This window comes from Staurois parvus, unplaced genomic scaffold (genome assembly GCF_062004578.1).
Source record: "Staurois parvus isolate SC_StPar_1 unplaced genomic scaffold, SC_StPar_1.0 ptg000837l, whole genome shotgun sequence".
NCBI classification, from domain to species: domain Eukaryota; kingdom Metazoa; phylum Chordata; class Amphibia; order Anura; family Ranidae; genus Staurois; species Staurois parvus.
In genome coordinates, this window is record NW_028318633.1 from 111,416 (window position 1) to 128,640 (window position 17,225).

The 17,225-nt window shown below is 46.4% G+C and overlaps 1 protein-coding gene across 1 annotated transcript; it reads left to right on the top strand.

Moving 5' to 3' along the window:
• Positions 1-9,794: 9,794 nt before the first annotated feature.
• LOC149443711 (E3 ubiquitin-protein ligase TRIM39-like) lies at positions 9,795-14,947 on the top strand. The gene has a single exon (XM_089655365.1). The coding sequence runs from the start codon at positions 9,843-9,845 to the stop codon at positions 11,415-11,417; it is 1,575 nt and encodes a 524-aa protein (XP_089511491.1). The 5' UTR covers positions 9,795-9,842; the 3' UTR covers positions 11,418-14,947.
• Positions 14,948-17,225: the final 2,278 nt, after the last annotated feature.

The following is a 17,225-nucleotide window of genomic DNA, read 5'->3' on the forward strand; positions in this document are numbered from 1 at the left end:
TTCCTGACATTGCCCCCCCCCATGGGCAGCCTCCGGATGCCCAATTGGCTTCTTTTTTTTGGGTGGCTAAGAAAAATTCACAAATTAAGTCCAAAGCGTGTACGTTCTCTGCAGGTTCCCATTAATTTTCCTCTGGCCCATACCCCTTCCATTTGATTAGATATTGTGTCTGGCCCCTCCTTTTCCTACAGTCCACAACAGCCTCGACCTGAAATTCCTCCTCTCCATCAATATTTATAGGCTCAGGGGGCCTTGGCCTTCGGTTAGAAAAGGGATCGGGTACTGCAGGCTTTAATAGTGATACATGGAAAACTGGGTGCACTCTAAGGGATTCCGGTAGTGCTAACTCATAAGAGACATCATTAATCTTGCGTCTTACCGGAACCGGTCCCACAAATTTAGGTGCCAGCTTCACCGAAGGACACGCCATTTTCAGATTGGTTGTAGCAAGCCACACCTGGTCTCCTGGGTGCAGAATCAGTTCTCCCCTTCTATTTCTGTCGAAGACCCTCTTGCTGTCCTCCTGGGCTTTTGTGACCGTCTCCTGTAACAAATTATTATTAGTAACAAAGAAATTCAGTGTGTCTTGAGCAGCAGGGACAGAAGTCTCCGGCACAAGGTCAGGTAAAAAGGTAGGGTGAAACCCATAATTAGAAAAAAAAGGAGATTGCTTGGTGGCAGAATGGCTGGAATTATTGTATGCAAACTCTGCCAGAGGCAAGAGCGATACTCAATCATCTTGGACAAAAGAGGTGTAGCACCGGATGTACTGCTCCAGGGTCTGATTAGTCTGTTCGGTCTGTCCGTTGGTTTGCGGGTGATAGGATGAAGAAAAGGACAGCTTGATTTTCAGGGTCTCACATAGTGCCCTCCAGAATCTCGATATCAACTGTATCCCTTGATCTGAAACAATGTTTATAGGGATCCCATGGAGCCTGACAATTTCTATGATAAAGACCCGAGCCGTTTCAAAAGCGGAAGGTGTATTTTTCAGGGGCAAAAAATGGGCCATCTTTGATAATCGGTAAACTACCACGAAGATAGCGGTATATCCTGCTGAAGGTGGAAGCTCAACTATAAAGTCCATTGCTATCATTTTCCAAGTTCTATCAGGTACCCGCAGAGGTCTGAGCAATCCCCAGGCTTTATTTTGGGTGGTTTTATTTCAGGTGCAGATGGTACATGTCTTTTCATAGGTTTTACAGTCTTTTACCATATCTGACCACCAGAATGTGTGCTGTGCTAGTTCTAGTGTTTTTGAGTCCCTGAAGTGACCTGCTAATGGGGGTGGTCATGGCAATACCCAAGGACAAGGGTCCGCACTTCTTCAGGTACCAGAATTTGTTCTCCTTTCCATAGAAGCCCATCCTTGCTCTGTACTGTAATTCCGGGTGGACTGGATGCTCCCGCCGATGCCTGCTGTAGTTGGGACAAGAGGCTAGTCTACAGCAACAGAAAGGTATCTGGCCTTGGGGTATCCTTCGGATCCTCAAATATGCGTGAGAGTGCATCAGGTTTGGTGTTCTTGGACCCTGGCCTATAAGTGATATGGAAGGTAGAAAAAAAGTGCCCACCTGGCCTGACGTGGTTTGAGGCGTTTAGCAGTCCTTAGTTATTCGAGATTTTTGTGATCTGTATAAATTAAAATCGGATGTGTGGCCCCTTCTAGCAAGTATCTCCATTCTTCCAGGGCTACTTTAATTGCCAGAAGCTCCCGGTCCCCTACGTCGTAGTTCCTTTCAGCCGAAGAGAGTTTCCATGAGAAAAAAGCTACCAGGTGCATCAATTCCTTGAGTCCTTTCCGTTGTGAAAGAACTGCCCCCACTGCATTTCTGATGCGTCTACTTCAAGGATATAAGGTAGTAAGGAATCCGGGTGGCTTAGAATAGGAGCAGCTGTAAATAGTTCCTTCAGAGATTTGAAAGCAGCCTGTGCTTCAGGGGTCCAGTGGAAACTAACCCCTAGCTTTCTGAGTTGGGTAATAGGTGAGATAAGGGCTGAAAATGTTTTAATGAACTTTCGGTTAAAATTGGCGAAGCCTACGAACCGTTGGATTTCCTTTTTTATCCAATGGGACCGGCCAGTCCAGGATTGCTGATATCTTCTGTGGATCCAATTCGATTCCAGCTGTGGAGATGATTAGTCCGAGGAATGGGATGCTTTGCCGTTCAAAATTGCATTTCTCGGCCTACAGTCCATGCTGACGAAGTCGTCCCAAGACATTTTAACATGCTCTCGATGGATCTCCAGGGATGAGGAAAAGATCAGGATGTCGTCTAAATATATTATGACAAAGATGTCAAGGTAGTCTCTGAAGATGTCATTAACCTCCCTAGCGGTCTGATGATGTCAGTATTTCTGTGCTCAAAGCGGTACATTTTTTGCATGGAAATATGTATTTTTTTTATTGTAGGCCTGTAATTTTTAGGAATAACTCCCTGAAATCTGTCCGGACAAGAGTCTAGTAAACATCCCGGGGAGGATAAAATTTGAAACACGAAATCATAAATTATAATTTAATAAATAATCATAAAAAATAATATAATAATAAATGTAATTCAATAATATAATTAGAGATGAGCGAATCGAACCAGGCGAAGTGGAATTCGATACGAATTTCAGGAAAAATTTGATTCACGTCGAATCCGAATATTAGCCTACTTCGGGTGCGCGAATCGGATTTTTCCCGATCAGCCGGCAAAAGTGTCCCTGCAGAGAGCTCCGCTATTTCTGACAGTTCTCTGACATTCACTCCATACAGCGGTTGAAACATAGCCTATGTTTCAACCGCTGTATCTATCTGCAGAGCTCCGCTAAGTGTATCTGCACAGCTCCGCTATTTCTGACAGTTCTGTGACATTCCCTCCATACAGCGGTTGAAACATTGTATCTATTTGTTTCCATTCATCCTCAGAAGAAGAAGATGAGGATGAGGATGAAGAAGAAGAAGAAGAAGTAGGATGAAATAAGAAGAATTCCAAGCCGGCAAAAAGTGTATCTGCAGAGCTCCGCTAAGTGTATCTGCAGAGCTCCGCTAAGAAATAGCGGAGCTTTGCAGATACACTTTTTGCCGGCTTGGAATTCTCCTTCTTCTCATCCTTCTTCTTCTTCTCATCCTTCTTCTTCTTCTCATCCTTCTCCTTCTTCTCATCCTTCTTCTTCTCATCCTTCTCCTTCTTCTCATCCTTCTTCTCATCCTTCTCCTTCTTCTCATCCTTCTTCTCATCCTTCTCCTTCTTCTCATCCTTCTCCTTCTCCTTCTTCTCATCCTTCTCCTTCTTCTCATCCTTCTCCTTCTCCTTCTTCTCATCCTTCTCCTTCTCCTTCTTCTCATCCTTCTCCTTCTCCATCTTCTCATCCTTCTCCTTCTCCTTCTCCTTCTTCTCATCCTTCTCCTTCTCCTTCTTCTCATCCTTCTCCTTCTTCTCATCCTTCTTCTCATCCTTCTCCTTCTTCTCATCCTTCTTCTCATCCTTCTCCTTCTTCTCATCCTTCTCCTTCTTCTCATCCTTCTTCTTCTTCTCATCCTTCTTCTTCTCATCCTTCTCCTTCTTCTCATCCTTCTTCTCATCCTTCTCCTTCTTCTCATCCTTCTCCTTCTTCTCATCCTTCTCCTTCTTCTCATCCTTCTCCTTCTTCTCATCCTTCTCCTTCTTCTCATCCTTCTCCTTCTCCTTCTTCTCATCCTTCTCCTTCTTCTCATCCTTCTCCTTCTCCTTCTTCTCATCCTTCTCCTTCTCCTTCTTCTCATCCTTCTCCTTCTCCTTCTTCTCATCCTTCTCCTTCTCCATCTTCTCATCCTTCTCCTTCTTCTCATCCTTCTCCTTCTCCTTCTTCTCATCCTTCTCCTTCTTCTCATCCTTCTCCTTCTCCTTCTTCTCATCCTTCTCCTTCTCCATCTTCTCATCCTTCTCCTTCTTCTCATCCTTCTCCTTCTCCTTCTCCTTCTTCTCATCCTTCTCCTTCTTCTCATCCTTCTCCTTCTTCTCATCCTTCTCCTTCTTCTCATCCTTCTCCTTCTCCTTCTCCTTCTTCTCATCCTTCTCCTTCTCCTTCTTCTCATCCTTCTCCTTCTCCATCTTCTCATCCTTCTCCTTCTCCTTCTCCTTCTTCTCATCCTTCTCCTTCTCCTTCTTCTCATCCTTCTCCTTCTTCTCATCCTTCTTCTCATCCTTCTCCTTCTTCTCATCCTTCTTCTCATCCTTTTCCTTCTTCTCATCCTTCTCCTTCTTCTCATCCTTCTTCTTCTTCTCATCCTTCTTCTTCTCATCCTTCTCCTTCTTCTCATCCTTCTTCTCATCCTTCTCCTTCTTCTCATCCTTCTTCTCATCCTTCTCCTTCTTCTCATCCTTCTCCTTCTTCTCATCCTTCTCCTTCTTCTCATCCTTCTCCTTCTCCTTCTTCTCATCCTTCTCCTTCTTCTCATCCTTCTCCTTCTCCTTCTTCTCATCCTTCTCCTTCTCCTTCTTCTCATCCTTCTCCTTCTCCTTCTTCTCATCCTTCTCCTTCTCCATCTTCTCATCCTTCTCCTTCTTCTCATCCTTCTCCTTCTCCTTCTCCTTCTTCTCATCCTTCTCCTTCTTCTCATCCTTCTCCTTCTCCTTCTTCTCATCCTTCTCCTTCTCCATCTTCTCATCCTTCTCCTTCTTCTCATCCTTCTCCTTCTCCTTCTCCTTCTTCTCATCCTTCTCCTTCTTCTCATCCTTCTCCTTCTCCTTCTTCTCATCCTTCTCCTTCTCCTTCTTCTCATCCTTCTCCTTCTCCATCTTCTCATCCTTCTCCTTCTCCTTCTCCTTCTTCTCATCCTTCTCCTTCTCCTTCTTCTCATCCTTCTCCTTCTTCTCATCCTTCTTCTCATCCTTCTCCTTCTTCTCATCCTTCTTCTCATCCTTCTCCTTCTTCTCATCCTTCTCCTTCTTCTCATCCTTCTTCTTCTTCTCATCCTTCTTCTTCTCATCCTTCTCCTTCTTCTCATCCTTCTTCTCATCCTTCTCCTTCTTCTCATCCTTCTTCTCATCCTTCTCCTTCTTCTCATCCTTCTCCTTCTTCTCATCCTTCTCCTTCTTCTCATCCTTCTCCTTCTCCTTCTTCTCATCCTTCTCCTTCTTCTCATCCTTCTCCTTCTCCTTCTTCTCATCCTTCTCCTTCTCCTTCTTCTCATCCTTCTCCTTCTCCTTCTTCTCATCCTTCTCCTTCTCCATCTTCTCATCCTTCTCCTTCTTCTCATCCTTCTCCTTCTCCTTCTCCTTCTTCTCATCCTTCTCCTTCTTCTCATCCTTCTCCTTCTCCTTCTTCTCATCCTTCTCCTTCTCCATCTTCTCATCCTTCTCCTTCTTCTCATCCTTCTCCTTCTCCTTCTTCTCATCCTTCTCCTTCTTCTCATCCTTCTCCTTCTCCTTCTTCTCATCCTTCTCCTTCTCCTTCCTCATCTCCAAGGGCATTTAAATTAAAGGTACAGTGTTCTGCACTAATTTAAAGGCTCTCTGAAGCCTAGAAACCCTTTTTATAAGTTAACTTCGTAGCGAATAAATTCGCATCGAATCAAATTTCTTCCTGAAATTCGGCGAATCAGCCGAATCAAATTTTTGAATAATTCGCTCATCTCTAAATATAATCAAACCAAAAACACTGAAATGTGAAATAGAGCGCCAAGTTGGCCCATCGCTGAGCTCAGTCGCAGAATCATTTTCAGTGTCTGATGAGGAATTTCCCCCACAAATCATTATCACTCAATTCTGCAAGTGGTTCTGATTTACTATCGCTGTTCTCTAGCCGGTCTAAAACCGCGTCTGACCCAAAGGGACGCTTTTTGGACGCCATGGACGTTTCTCAGTGTCCAGGCAGAAAGAACAGTAAAAATGCAGGCAGGGCGCCGGACAAAGAACTCGGGACAAAATGTATGTGAAATGGTTTGATACAGGAATGTTATATTATGAGATTTTAGTGATTTTAGTGAATGTCACTTTTTGTCATTTTCAAATTTCCCGCCGTTCCGTCCCCCGTACGTCCCGACGTCGCAGGGAACGGAACCCAGAAGACGGATGCCGGCATCCGCCGGAGGACATTACAGGGGACACTGCAGGGGGGACATTGCGGGAGCGCAGGATGTGGCGGAACCGTTCCGCCTGGATTTCCTCATGAGGGGCAGTGCGTCTCACCCAATGGTCCCCTTTTCCAGCAAGGCTTCCAGTGCTCTGCCAAGGCATGTATAGGAGCTCAAAACACTCCCTTCCCTGATATCCCAAACCACGAGTCAGAACTTCGTGTAGGGTGAAAATGATACACTCTTTATTAAACACAGCTCAGTATATACAGGTTCACTCCCACCCCCACCAGACAGCCTGGCACTGGGTTTTCCCCACCCACAACTAAACTCTACAACACAACAATATAGTATGAACTCTATTAGAAGTGAAAGACTACAAGGTCACATCTCCCTAAACAAACAGTGTAGAATGTCTGTGAAACATGTCCAGCTTTACAAACAGGAGAAAACCAGAACAGAAAGGGCAAAATGTTATCACAGAGGGACAGTTTGTCACACAAGACAAGGTAAGTGATCGAGGGATCCCGGAGCAGCGCCGCATGGTAAGCCCGAGTGTAGCTCGGGGGGGTTACCGCTTGTGGTACTGAAACTTTACCCCGAGCTACACTCGGGAATACCGCCAGGGAGGTTACGGAAATGCTGGAAGGTAGCAGGTGCATTGCACAATCCAAATGACATAACTAAATATTCAAATTGGTCAAATTGGGTGCGAAAAACCGTTTTCCATTCATCCCCTTCTCGGATACGAACCAAGTTATATGCTCCTCTTAAGTCTAACTTCGTAAAAATGGTTGCAGTCTTGAGTCTTTGAAAAAGTTTGGGAACCAAAGGAAGGGGGTAACGGTTTTTCACCGTAATTTTATTTAGTTCACGGTAGTCCACACAAGGCCGTAAGGATTGGTCCTTCTTTTCTACAAAGAATATTCCGGCTCCTGCCGAGGATGTGGAGGGACGAATGAATCCTTTTTGAAGGTTTTCATCAATATACTCCTTTAAAACTCCTAATTCCCATTTCCCCAACAGGGGAAAGATGTGCCCACAGGAGATTTCAGATTCTGGGAGTAGATCAATCGGACAGTCATAAGATCGATGAGGAGGAAGGGTATCTGCTCCTCGTTTACTAAAGACATCCAAATAGCCATGATAGACTGGTGGAACTATTTGGGCAAGCTCAGCATCAGAGTCCATGCAAAGTAATGTAGGTATGGGTGAAGGTGCCATGGGTAAGCAGTGTTCTTGGCAGTATGGAGAAGAAAACTGAATCCTGCCGGTCTTCCAGTTGATTTGAGTGGTGGGGTCTCTTTGTTTACTAATCCAGACTTGATACGAGACCCATCAGCAAGAAATATGTTCAGCCCTTGTTCCTTCAGCTGTAAAGGGATGTGTTGTTGGGCTTCAAAGGATAGGTCAATGAAGCAGCTACAAGCTCCAGAATCAATAATCGCGGTTACCGACACGGTTCTTCCAGGGAGCTAAAAGGACATAGGTACAGCCATGTGAGTTGTGCTGGTAGAACATGGTGGAGGAACATCAGAAGAGATGGAGATGCGCTTATGAAGCTTAGCTGGACAGGAACGCACATAATGGCCAGTTTCTCCACAGTATAGGCAGAGGTTATTGACTCGGTAGCGCTGGCATTCTTCCGGAGTTAGTGATAGACGAATCAGCCCAAGTTGCATGGGTTCGGGTGTGTCTGATGTCTCAGGATCAAAGTTTCCAACAGGAGGATTAGGCTGGAATCTTAGGTAGCATCCATGTAGGCCTAGGAATTTGGTTGGACCTTTCTAAGCTGCGTTAACATAGGCGACGATCGATCTGAATGGCTAGCGTGATCAAATCCTCCAGAGAGTCTGGTATGCCAACTTAAGCAAGTTCGTCTTTGAGGGGCTCAGCCAGACCCAAGTGGAACTGGTGACGCAGGGCAGCATCTTTCCAATTGGTATCCCCACTCCAACGTCTAAAGTCCGTGACGTAGTCCTCGGCCGCTCGGTGACCTTGTTGGAGCGCATGTAATGCTGCTTCAGTGGTAGTGGTTTGTTGTGGGTCATCATATAGTTGAGCCATTGCGTCAAAGAGAGTGGTCATAGTGTTTAAATGTGGGTGATGCCCACGTTTGTGGTTCACCTTGAAGCAGGGAAATAATGAACCCCACCTTGACAGTCTCTGTAGACAAGGTTCTTGGCTGGAGATTGAAGTAAAGTTGACATGCGTTGCGGAACGCTCTAAACTTGCTTCGGTCTCCATTAAACCGCTCAGGAGTAGGTACACGGGGTTCAGGTGCGCATATCCATCCTGTAGAGTCTTAACTGCTTGAGTGAGCGCTGCCAGGTGATGACATATTTCATCTAGGGGAGAGGGTCCTCTTCCAATGTGAGCACAACTGCATGCGCCTCTGCCCAAGTGCCTGCACATCTGCTCAGCTTGCCAGGACCCTGCACATATTTGTGCGCCGTGGAACTTTACCTGTACTATGGGCAGGCCTTTCCTGACACTGTCTCTGCGCCAGCAGTTCCAAGTGAGCCTGTCTCTGTGCCAGCAGTTCCAAGTGAGCCTGTTTCTATGCCAGCAGTTCCAAGTGAACTTGTCTCTGTGCCAGCAGTTCCAAGTGAGCCTGTGTCTGCGCCAGCAGTTCCAGTCAATTCAACCTCCATGCTAGCAGTTCCAGTAGAGACTGTGCACCAGTAGTTCCTGTCTAACCAGCTTCTGCACCACCAGTCCCAATCAATCCTGCCTCTGTGCCAGCAGTTCTAAGTGACCCTGTCTCTGCCAGATGTACCAGTCTAATATGTCTCCATGACAGCTGTTCCTGCCCAACCTGCCCCTGTGCTGTTCTGTTCCTTTCCAGCCTCATGCCAAACCCCAGTGACAGGGCACCTTGTCTGCCATCAGACCCTGGTGGGGGTGGGGAGCCCTCTCAGTCATTGTGTTCAAGAACCAGGATTTTCCAGCATCTCCGGGTATTATGGGAATATAGGATCCTCAGTGCCACAAGGACTACTCATTTACTTCATGTGATAAATCTCCATATCATAGTGCTGGAGTGTTTGGAGGGCATTCCCTAACCACCCCCTTCATGACCTGGACATTGTTTGCTATTCAGCAGTGCACTAATTTAGGGGCGCTGTTTACCCACAAGGCATTTCCCTATAGTAATATTACACCAATGAAACCACATATCCCATTCTCAGACTGAAGGGGGCGCTGTTTACCCACAAGGCATTTCCCTATAGTAATATTACACCAAAGGAACCACATATCCCATCCTCAGACTGAAGGGGTGCTGTTTACCCACAAGGCATTTCCCTATAGTAATATTACACCAGTGGAACCACATATCCCATCCTCAGACTGAAGGGGGCACTCAGTACAGACTGAACCTGCCTAGACGAGGTGACTACCCCCATTACTCTCTGCATGTTGGGGTGCAATAATGAAGACATGTTTTGGGGGTACACAGGCTGCAGTATACGCAGTGTATAGTGTGAGCTCAGACTCTATAGAACCGAATCCCTTTTCAGCATCATGTAGTCACCTCCACTTCCCATCTCAATGCACTTAGTGCTCCTCACTTCTCCCCACATCCGTCTTTCCCTCGTTCTCTGTCCTGCAATGTTGGGAGGTGCGATTACCATGACTACTGCAAATAAAAGCTTCTTCCTTCTGTACTCTGATCTCCATGTCCTATAATACTCACCCAGCCCAGCCTCACCCTGTGTAGGAGGGTGTCACCCCTCCCCCACTGCATTCCTCTCCATTGTCAGAGACTTTCAGTTTAGTTTCTCTTCTGTGGTCAGCGATGGCGTCTTCTGCTCTGAGAGCTGAGCTGGAATGTTCCGTCTGTCTGGACATTTATACCGATCCTGTGACCCTGAGATGTGGACACAACTTCTGCCGGGTCTGTATTGGTCGTGTGCTGGATACACAGGAGGGGTCTGGAGGATATTCCTGTCCTGAATGCAGACAGAAGTTTCCGGGTCGTCCTCCACTGCAGAAGAACATGAAACTACGTAACATAGCAGAGAATTTCCTGTCTGCTCAGCCAGGTCAGGAGGACTCCGGGGTCTTCTGTACTTACTGTGTGGACTCTCCTGTACCTGCTGTTAGATCCTGTCTACTCTGTGAGGTTTCTCTGTGTGATAAACACCTGAGAGTCCACAAAAAGTCCCCAGAACACATCTTATCTGACCCCACCTTGTCCATGGAGAGCAGGAAATGCTCCGTCCATAAGAAGATCCTGGAGTATTACTGCACTGAGGATGAGACCTGTATCTGTATGTCTTGTTGTATGATTGGAGGACATAAAGGACATGAGATGATGTCACTGGATGGGGCTTCTGAGAAGAAGAAGGAGACACTGAGGAATGTTCTGCAGAAACTTCTGACAAAGAGAGAGGAGATGGAGGAAAGAGTCCAGAGTCTGCAGGAACACAGGAGGAAAGTAGAAGAAGAAGAAGCTGGTGACACCAAGAGAGTCACTGCCCTGTTTATAGACCTCAGGAGACGTCTGGAAGACCTGGAGAAGAGAGTCCTGAGGGACATCTCCGGGAGGGCAGAGCGGGTCTCCATCTTCATCCGGGATCTGGAAATAAAGAAGGAGGAGCTGTCCAGGAAGATGAGGGACATTGAGGAGCTGTGTAACATGATGGATCCACTGACTGTCCTACAGGAATCAGACACAGGTGACTTGTGTGATACTGAGGATGGAGATGATGAGGACAGAGAGAGACATGAGGACCTCCTCCATGATGGAGGGGGGCTGGATGTGGCGGGGGTCTTACACACAGGTTTATCTGATATAATAACAGGGGGAAATGTATCCTTCTATATACAGGGGGCTGCAGACATATTACTGGATGGAAACACAGCTGGTAATGATCTACAGATATCAGATGGCGGGAAAACTGTGTCCAGGTCAGAGAGAAACCAGAATCGCCCCAAAACACCAGAGAGATTCCTGTATTGTCCTCAGATGATGAGCAGTCAGAGGTTCTCCTCAGGGAGACATTACTGGGATGTGGATGTCGGGGGGTCAGAGAGCTGGACAGTCGGGATGTGTTACCCCAGTATAGTCAGGAGAGGAGGGGAGGAGTCAGTGATTGGATATAATACCAAGTCCTGGGGGTTGGACAGGGAAGGTGATCAGTATTCAGTGATACATGACAGACATCGGATCCCATTACCCCCCAATCCCTCCAGTAACAGAGTCAGGATAGATCTGGATTATGAGGCCGGGCGGATCTCCTTCTATGATCTGTGTGACCCGATCCAACACCTCCACACCTTCACCACCACCTTCACTGAGCCCCTCCATGCTGGGGTACATGTAGGGGGAGGTTGTATAAAGATATGTGGGGGGAGGGGGGAGATGTGAGAACTCCGCCCACAGCCTGGTGATGTCAGACAAAAAATTGGAGTTCATTTCATATTCATCCAATAGTATATAGAGGTGGGCGGGGCTTCCTGCAAGATTTTGTACTATAAATAAATGTGAGATTTCTCCTCTGTCACCGATCTCTGTGATTGGGTAGAATTTCTGTCCAATTATTGGAGTCACAATAACATTGGTCCTAATGGTCAGTGATGATGATGATGATGCGATCGATCCATCCATCCATCCATCCATCCATCCATCCATCCATCTATCGACAATCTGACATAATACTTTGTAATTTTTAAGCAGAGTTATCACAGTGTGACACCAGCCATCTCTTCCTGCCCCTCCCCCCTCCCTGTCCCTCCCTCCATGTGATCCCTCTGTGTGGGGTGTCACCATGATCAGACATAGAGGGTGGGGTGTGGTCACTGTGATGGGATAGGATGGGGATCACCTCTCCTCTCTGCTCCTCCTCCTCACTGCCCCTCCCCCATGTGGTCGCTCTATATGGGGTTGCACCATGATCAGACATAGAGGGTGGGGTGCAGTCACTAGAATGGGATAGGATGGGGTCACCTCTCCTCCCTTTCCCTCCCCCTCTTCTCTGCCCCTCCCCTTCCCCCTGCCCCTCCCCCATGTGGTTCCTCTGTGTGGGGTGGCACATGATCAGACATAGAGGGTGGGGTGCGGTCACTGTGATGGGATAGGATGAGGTCACCCCTCCCTCTCCACTCTTCCCCTCCCTCTTCTCTCTGCCCCTCCCCCTCCTCTCTGCCCCTCCCCCTTCTCTCTGCCCCTCCCCCTTCTCTCAGCTCCTCCCTCTCTTTCCTGCCCCTCCCCCTCCTCCATACAATGTATACTACAAAGAGATGGAAATCAATGTAACAATCTGAGAGGAAATATATGAAGACGTCTTCTACAGATTTACTACTGAAAGAAATAATCTGATGTACCAGAGAGCCCAGACTGTGTTTCTTAGTCCCCGGTCACAGCGGTGCGACTCGTCATGTGAGTTGATAGTTTCTCATCACATGACAAGTCGCACTCTATTGTCCACAATGGAAGCGGTCATACCGGTACAAATCCCCCTCCATCCGAGTCGCACCGATTATGAAAGTTCTTCCTGCACTACTTTTTCCAAGTTCAGCTGCGACTTGCATAGACTTGTATATAAAGTCACACAGATGTCCTGCAAGTCGCATCTGAAGTCGCACTGACATCCGACTTTGAGATTAAATTACTTCACGTGACATTTCCAGATTACAAAGTGGGATCCAGTGGGACTGAAGACTTAGTTTGTAGGCCGAGTGGGTCAGGATTAGATCCCCGGTCAGGTGTTTCCTATCTGGGGCTCCGTTAGAAAGAGTTCTCCTCACTTCCTGTCCCGGTGACAACATTTTCCTAGACAGGAAATGAGAGGAACTCTCCAACAGAAACACAGAGTGAAATAAGAATCCTATGTTTAGTGGAGTAAAGAAGGGGAAGGTTTGGGGCCCCTGTCAGATCTTTCTATGTCTGTGTCCCTGGTACAGATTGGCCCTCACTCCTTGTCCCAGAGCCCCCTATAGTAGGAAAAGCCAGCCGGGGTTCTCCTCCTTCCCCACACCATCCACAACTAGAAATCAAGTCTTTGTCTTGGCATGGACTGTAATAGAACATCTCCTTCCTAGAATTGGAGCAGTGTGGGTGTCGGTGTCAGTGGAAGCAGCACTGAGATGGATGTTGCTGTGCAGCGTGTTCTCCGCTCTCACCCTCCTCATCTTCCCCACCAGAGAAGACGATATTCTACAGAGAGCCGTCATACATCAGGCTGCTAATATGTAGAATAGACGGGAAGATGAAGAGGGTGAGAGCGGGGAACATGCTGATCAGTAATAGACATCACAGTGCTGCCTGCACTCCCCCCTCTGATTGGTTGCTCCGGCTCTCACACTCTGCAGCACCGTGCACTATCCACCTCATTGATGGTTTAGACTTTAGCCCCTTCCTGCCTGTAGGACGTACTGGGATGATGACTGCAGCTCCAGGCTGGACATTCCTTGTCATGGAAAAGCCATCCTAGTGGCTGATTAGCTGCTGGACTGCTTTTATAGGCAGCTGGAGGGGAACCCCCCCTTCCCCACCCACTGGGGTCTCTCAACCATCTCCTGTGTGATCAGGGAGCCCAGTACCTAAACCGGAGGTACTGCATGATTACCATAGAGCTGGCTGTGGGCTGGATGGTCCTTGGCCATCTCTATGGTCCTGGGAGGCCGGACGTCACTTCAGGTTCCGGCAGATGTGAACACTGACATTTTTTCGTGGAATGCAGAGATCGATGTTTGTTTATCTCCTCCTTTCCAGGGTAGAGGATGTTTACATTTCTTATGACAGCAATAAAAGTGATAAAAATAAATAAATACATAAAGGGACATTGTAAAAATATGAAAAAAATACTTTTTTTAACATGTCCCCATCCCCCGTGCTCACATGTATATGTAGGTAACTTCCACATATGTAAACGGTGTTCCCACCACACATGTGAGGCATCACCACAAACGTTACAACAAGAGCAATGATGGCGGCTCCAGACCTCCTCTGTAACTCCAAACTGGTAACCCCTAAAAATGTTTAAATCCTCACTTATGGAGATAATTAAGTTCCAGGTTATATATTGTGTGTTTTTTTCCATTAAAATTCATTAAAGTGTATTATTTACCAAAAGATTGCGTTTGAAAAATCGCAGCGTAAATACCATGTGACACAAAATTGCATCACCCACCATTTTATTCTCTCGGGTCTCTTCTTAATATATATATAATGTTTAGGGGTTCTAAGTCTTTTTCTAGTAAAACAATGGTGATTGGTACATGTAGGGGGGATGTGAGAATTGGTGGGGGGGGGGAAGTCGTGAAGAAACGATGTTGGATTCTATGAGATATTGGAAATCGTCTTTAGAGATGGAGGACATGGATGTTCTGAATCTATCTCTGCTTTCATCTTAGAATTCTCCTCTTTCTAGTACTTGCCCGTGTTACACAAGATAGCTATGGAAGGGGGCTCCTTCCAGCATTTCTATGGAAGAGAAGGATCCTCTTAGAGGGTGGGGCTAGCCTCGGCCCCGTGTTGGTCCCCCCAATAGAATTTCCTATCATGGTGTAGCGCCTCCCCTGGTGGTTTCCAGGTATCTGCAGCCACAGCATGGGCACTCTGACATTGTTGTATACAAATGTAGCAATCTATACATTTCTGTGTTTTCTTCATTTTTGGAACATTTTGTTGTGTTGATTCTTAAACAATCCTCCATTATTCTTCTCCCTGAAGAAGTGGATCCCAATCCAGGAAACGTGTCGAGTTCAGTCATAGAATACAAATGGGAGGAGTTTGTAGAAATGAATGTGTGGAGGTGGAGATGACCATACGTTCTGGAAATGGATACATTATGTACAAATAATGATGACAAATGGAGGTTATCTGAAAGCTTTGTTCTCAATGAATTTATAACTTCATGATTCTTCTGGAATAAAGTATATGAAATGGTAATATAATATATTTTGTGTGAGTTGTGCCTCAAACATCCTTCCATTCCATTGACACATTCTCTATATACACCCCCACACCACAGTGCCAAGAGCCTGAGCCACTGTGAGCTTCTTATGTACGGGGACCTGGAGAAGTGCAGACCTATCGCTGGGGTGTCTGTGCCCACCCAAGGTTCAAAGTACTGAGAGGCTGTGAGGTCTCCTGCCATGACAGAACCCAAGGCTGTAGAGATCTGCTGCTGGTGTGAGGGCCTACACCAGAGCTGAGCTTCTGGGACCTGACTTCATAGAACTGCAGACTGCCAAGTGATCTGGACTGGATTTCTGTGTGCCAGGAGGGGTGAGCTGACCATCCGTGTTTATCCCAACATTGACATAGTTAGGGCAATATAGACAGCTCTTTATTCAGCAACCCACTAGCCGTCTACTGCACACTCTAAAAGGGACAGCTACATGTGCACCACCTTCAGAAGGGCCCCAACTAAAGCTAGCCAAAACTGGCAATTAGGCACCAATACTTCATAGCCACCTCCAGGGGTACAACTTTGTCAGGAGCACATATGCCCGGCCACTATTGGGGCTGTATGCATGGAGTACACATGAGGACATTTGTTTTCTTGGTGTCATTGATGGCAATACTGTAACCCTGTTTGTGTCCATTATAATTTGGTATAACATTGTTACGGTTATAGGGCGGCCTATCGGGCATTGCCAATCTAGTACAGCATCTGTAACCCTGTGTGCTTGCTTGTTCATTGAGTTATGAAATATTTATCAGCATTGCTTTACTGCATTCATCTCACCTACTCCAGTTGCTTGGCCTACTCTCTGTGTAGTGTCATAGAGTGGCAGCTTACTAACGCATGGGTTACACGGGCTCCAACCTACAGCCGGGTGTGTCAGTGGGGACCAAGCAGCTCTAAGAGTCGTGGCAGAACAGAGGACCCGTCATCACCAGCGGCTCCTGCAGGGTAAGCGCTACAAAAGGAAGACAACAAATGTTACATCTAAAATATAAAAAGTCGGCAAAGAAATAATATTTGAAGGGAGTGTCACATTTCCTGAACCCCAATCACATCTGTGGGGGACACCTTCTGGGGGTTAATTGTGCTGATTTTTAAGGCTAATAGAGAGAGAATGTATAAAGGGCATGGGGGGGAGAGGGGGCGGGGCATTGCCGGGGGGAACATATATATACCAATGCAAAGAATGGTAAAATTTGCTGGAATTGTCAGACTAATAACATGGCGGCTAAAATGGACCAAAGCACAAAAATACAAACATTTGGTGTGGCTGGGAGCAGCGATTTCAGTAATATTTATAGAGAAACATTAATAATTCAAAACTCCATTACATGACATGTCTGGGGGACGCCCATGACATCATTGACCAAATATGAATAATAAACAACTAAATGGTGTAGCGCTAATAAATATCTACATATCTGTGCAGAACACAAACATAACAAATACATAAAATAAATAAATAAATAAATGAATGAATAAATAAATCACTCGTAATAAACAAACAAGTGAAAAAAACCTGTGAAGAGAATACATAGGTGCGAACCCCCCCCCCCCCCCCATCCCCAACTGGGGGATCAAATACAAATGTGATATCAGTGAGTAAATGTCACCCCCTATATTTAAGGGAACATAATAAACATTTAAATATAAAGTGCAACCCCTAATGGGGAACAATGAGTACAAAGTCATGTGTGTAGCAAACCACTTAATCACAGCAAACGAACAATACGTCATATATAAGGTCAGTCCATAAAAAAGTCCCCTCTGACAAACTCTTGTGAACACGAATAAACAGCAATCGTGAAAAATCCTTAAATGTCCTGAGTGCCCCCTCCCCTCCTTACAGTGACCACACAGGCCAGCTCACTTAATGGATCAACCACGTTCCTCACAGGAACTACCGCGTCATATGAAAGATGACCGCACTGGATAGCATCAGCAGTGTCAGGATTCCTCCTGAACTCCCTCCAACCGCTGGATAATCTTGCAATGCCGCTCACATCAGAGGATCAGAATAGAAACAATAAAGATCCTCCATAGTGTAAGTCAGCTTTATTAAAGTAAAAAATGCCAGAGAATTCCCATCACATTTAGATGAATTCAGATCAGCCTTTCACCTCATGTAATGGGTGTACTGCATGATTTCCTGGTGTCCCAATATGGTGCCCACCCCGGAAGTGACGTCACCGCGCACCGGAAGTCCTGTCACGGCGTACCAGCGTGTTATGTCACGATGATCACGTGACTTCTTCAGGGTA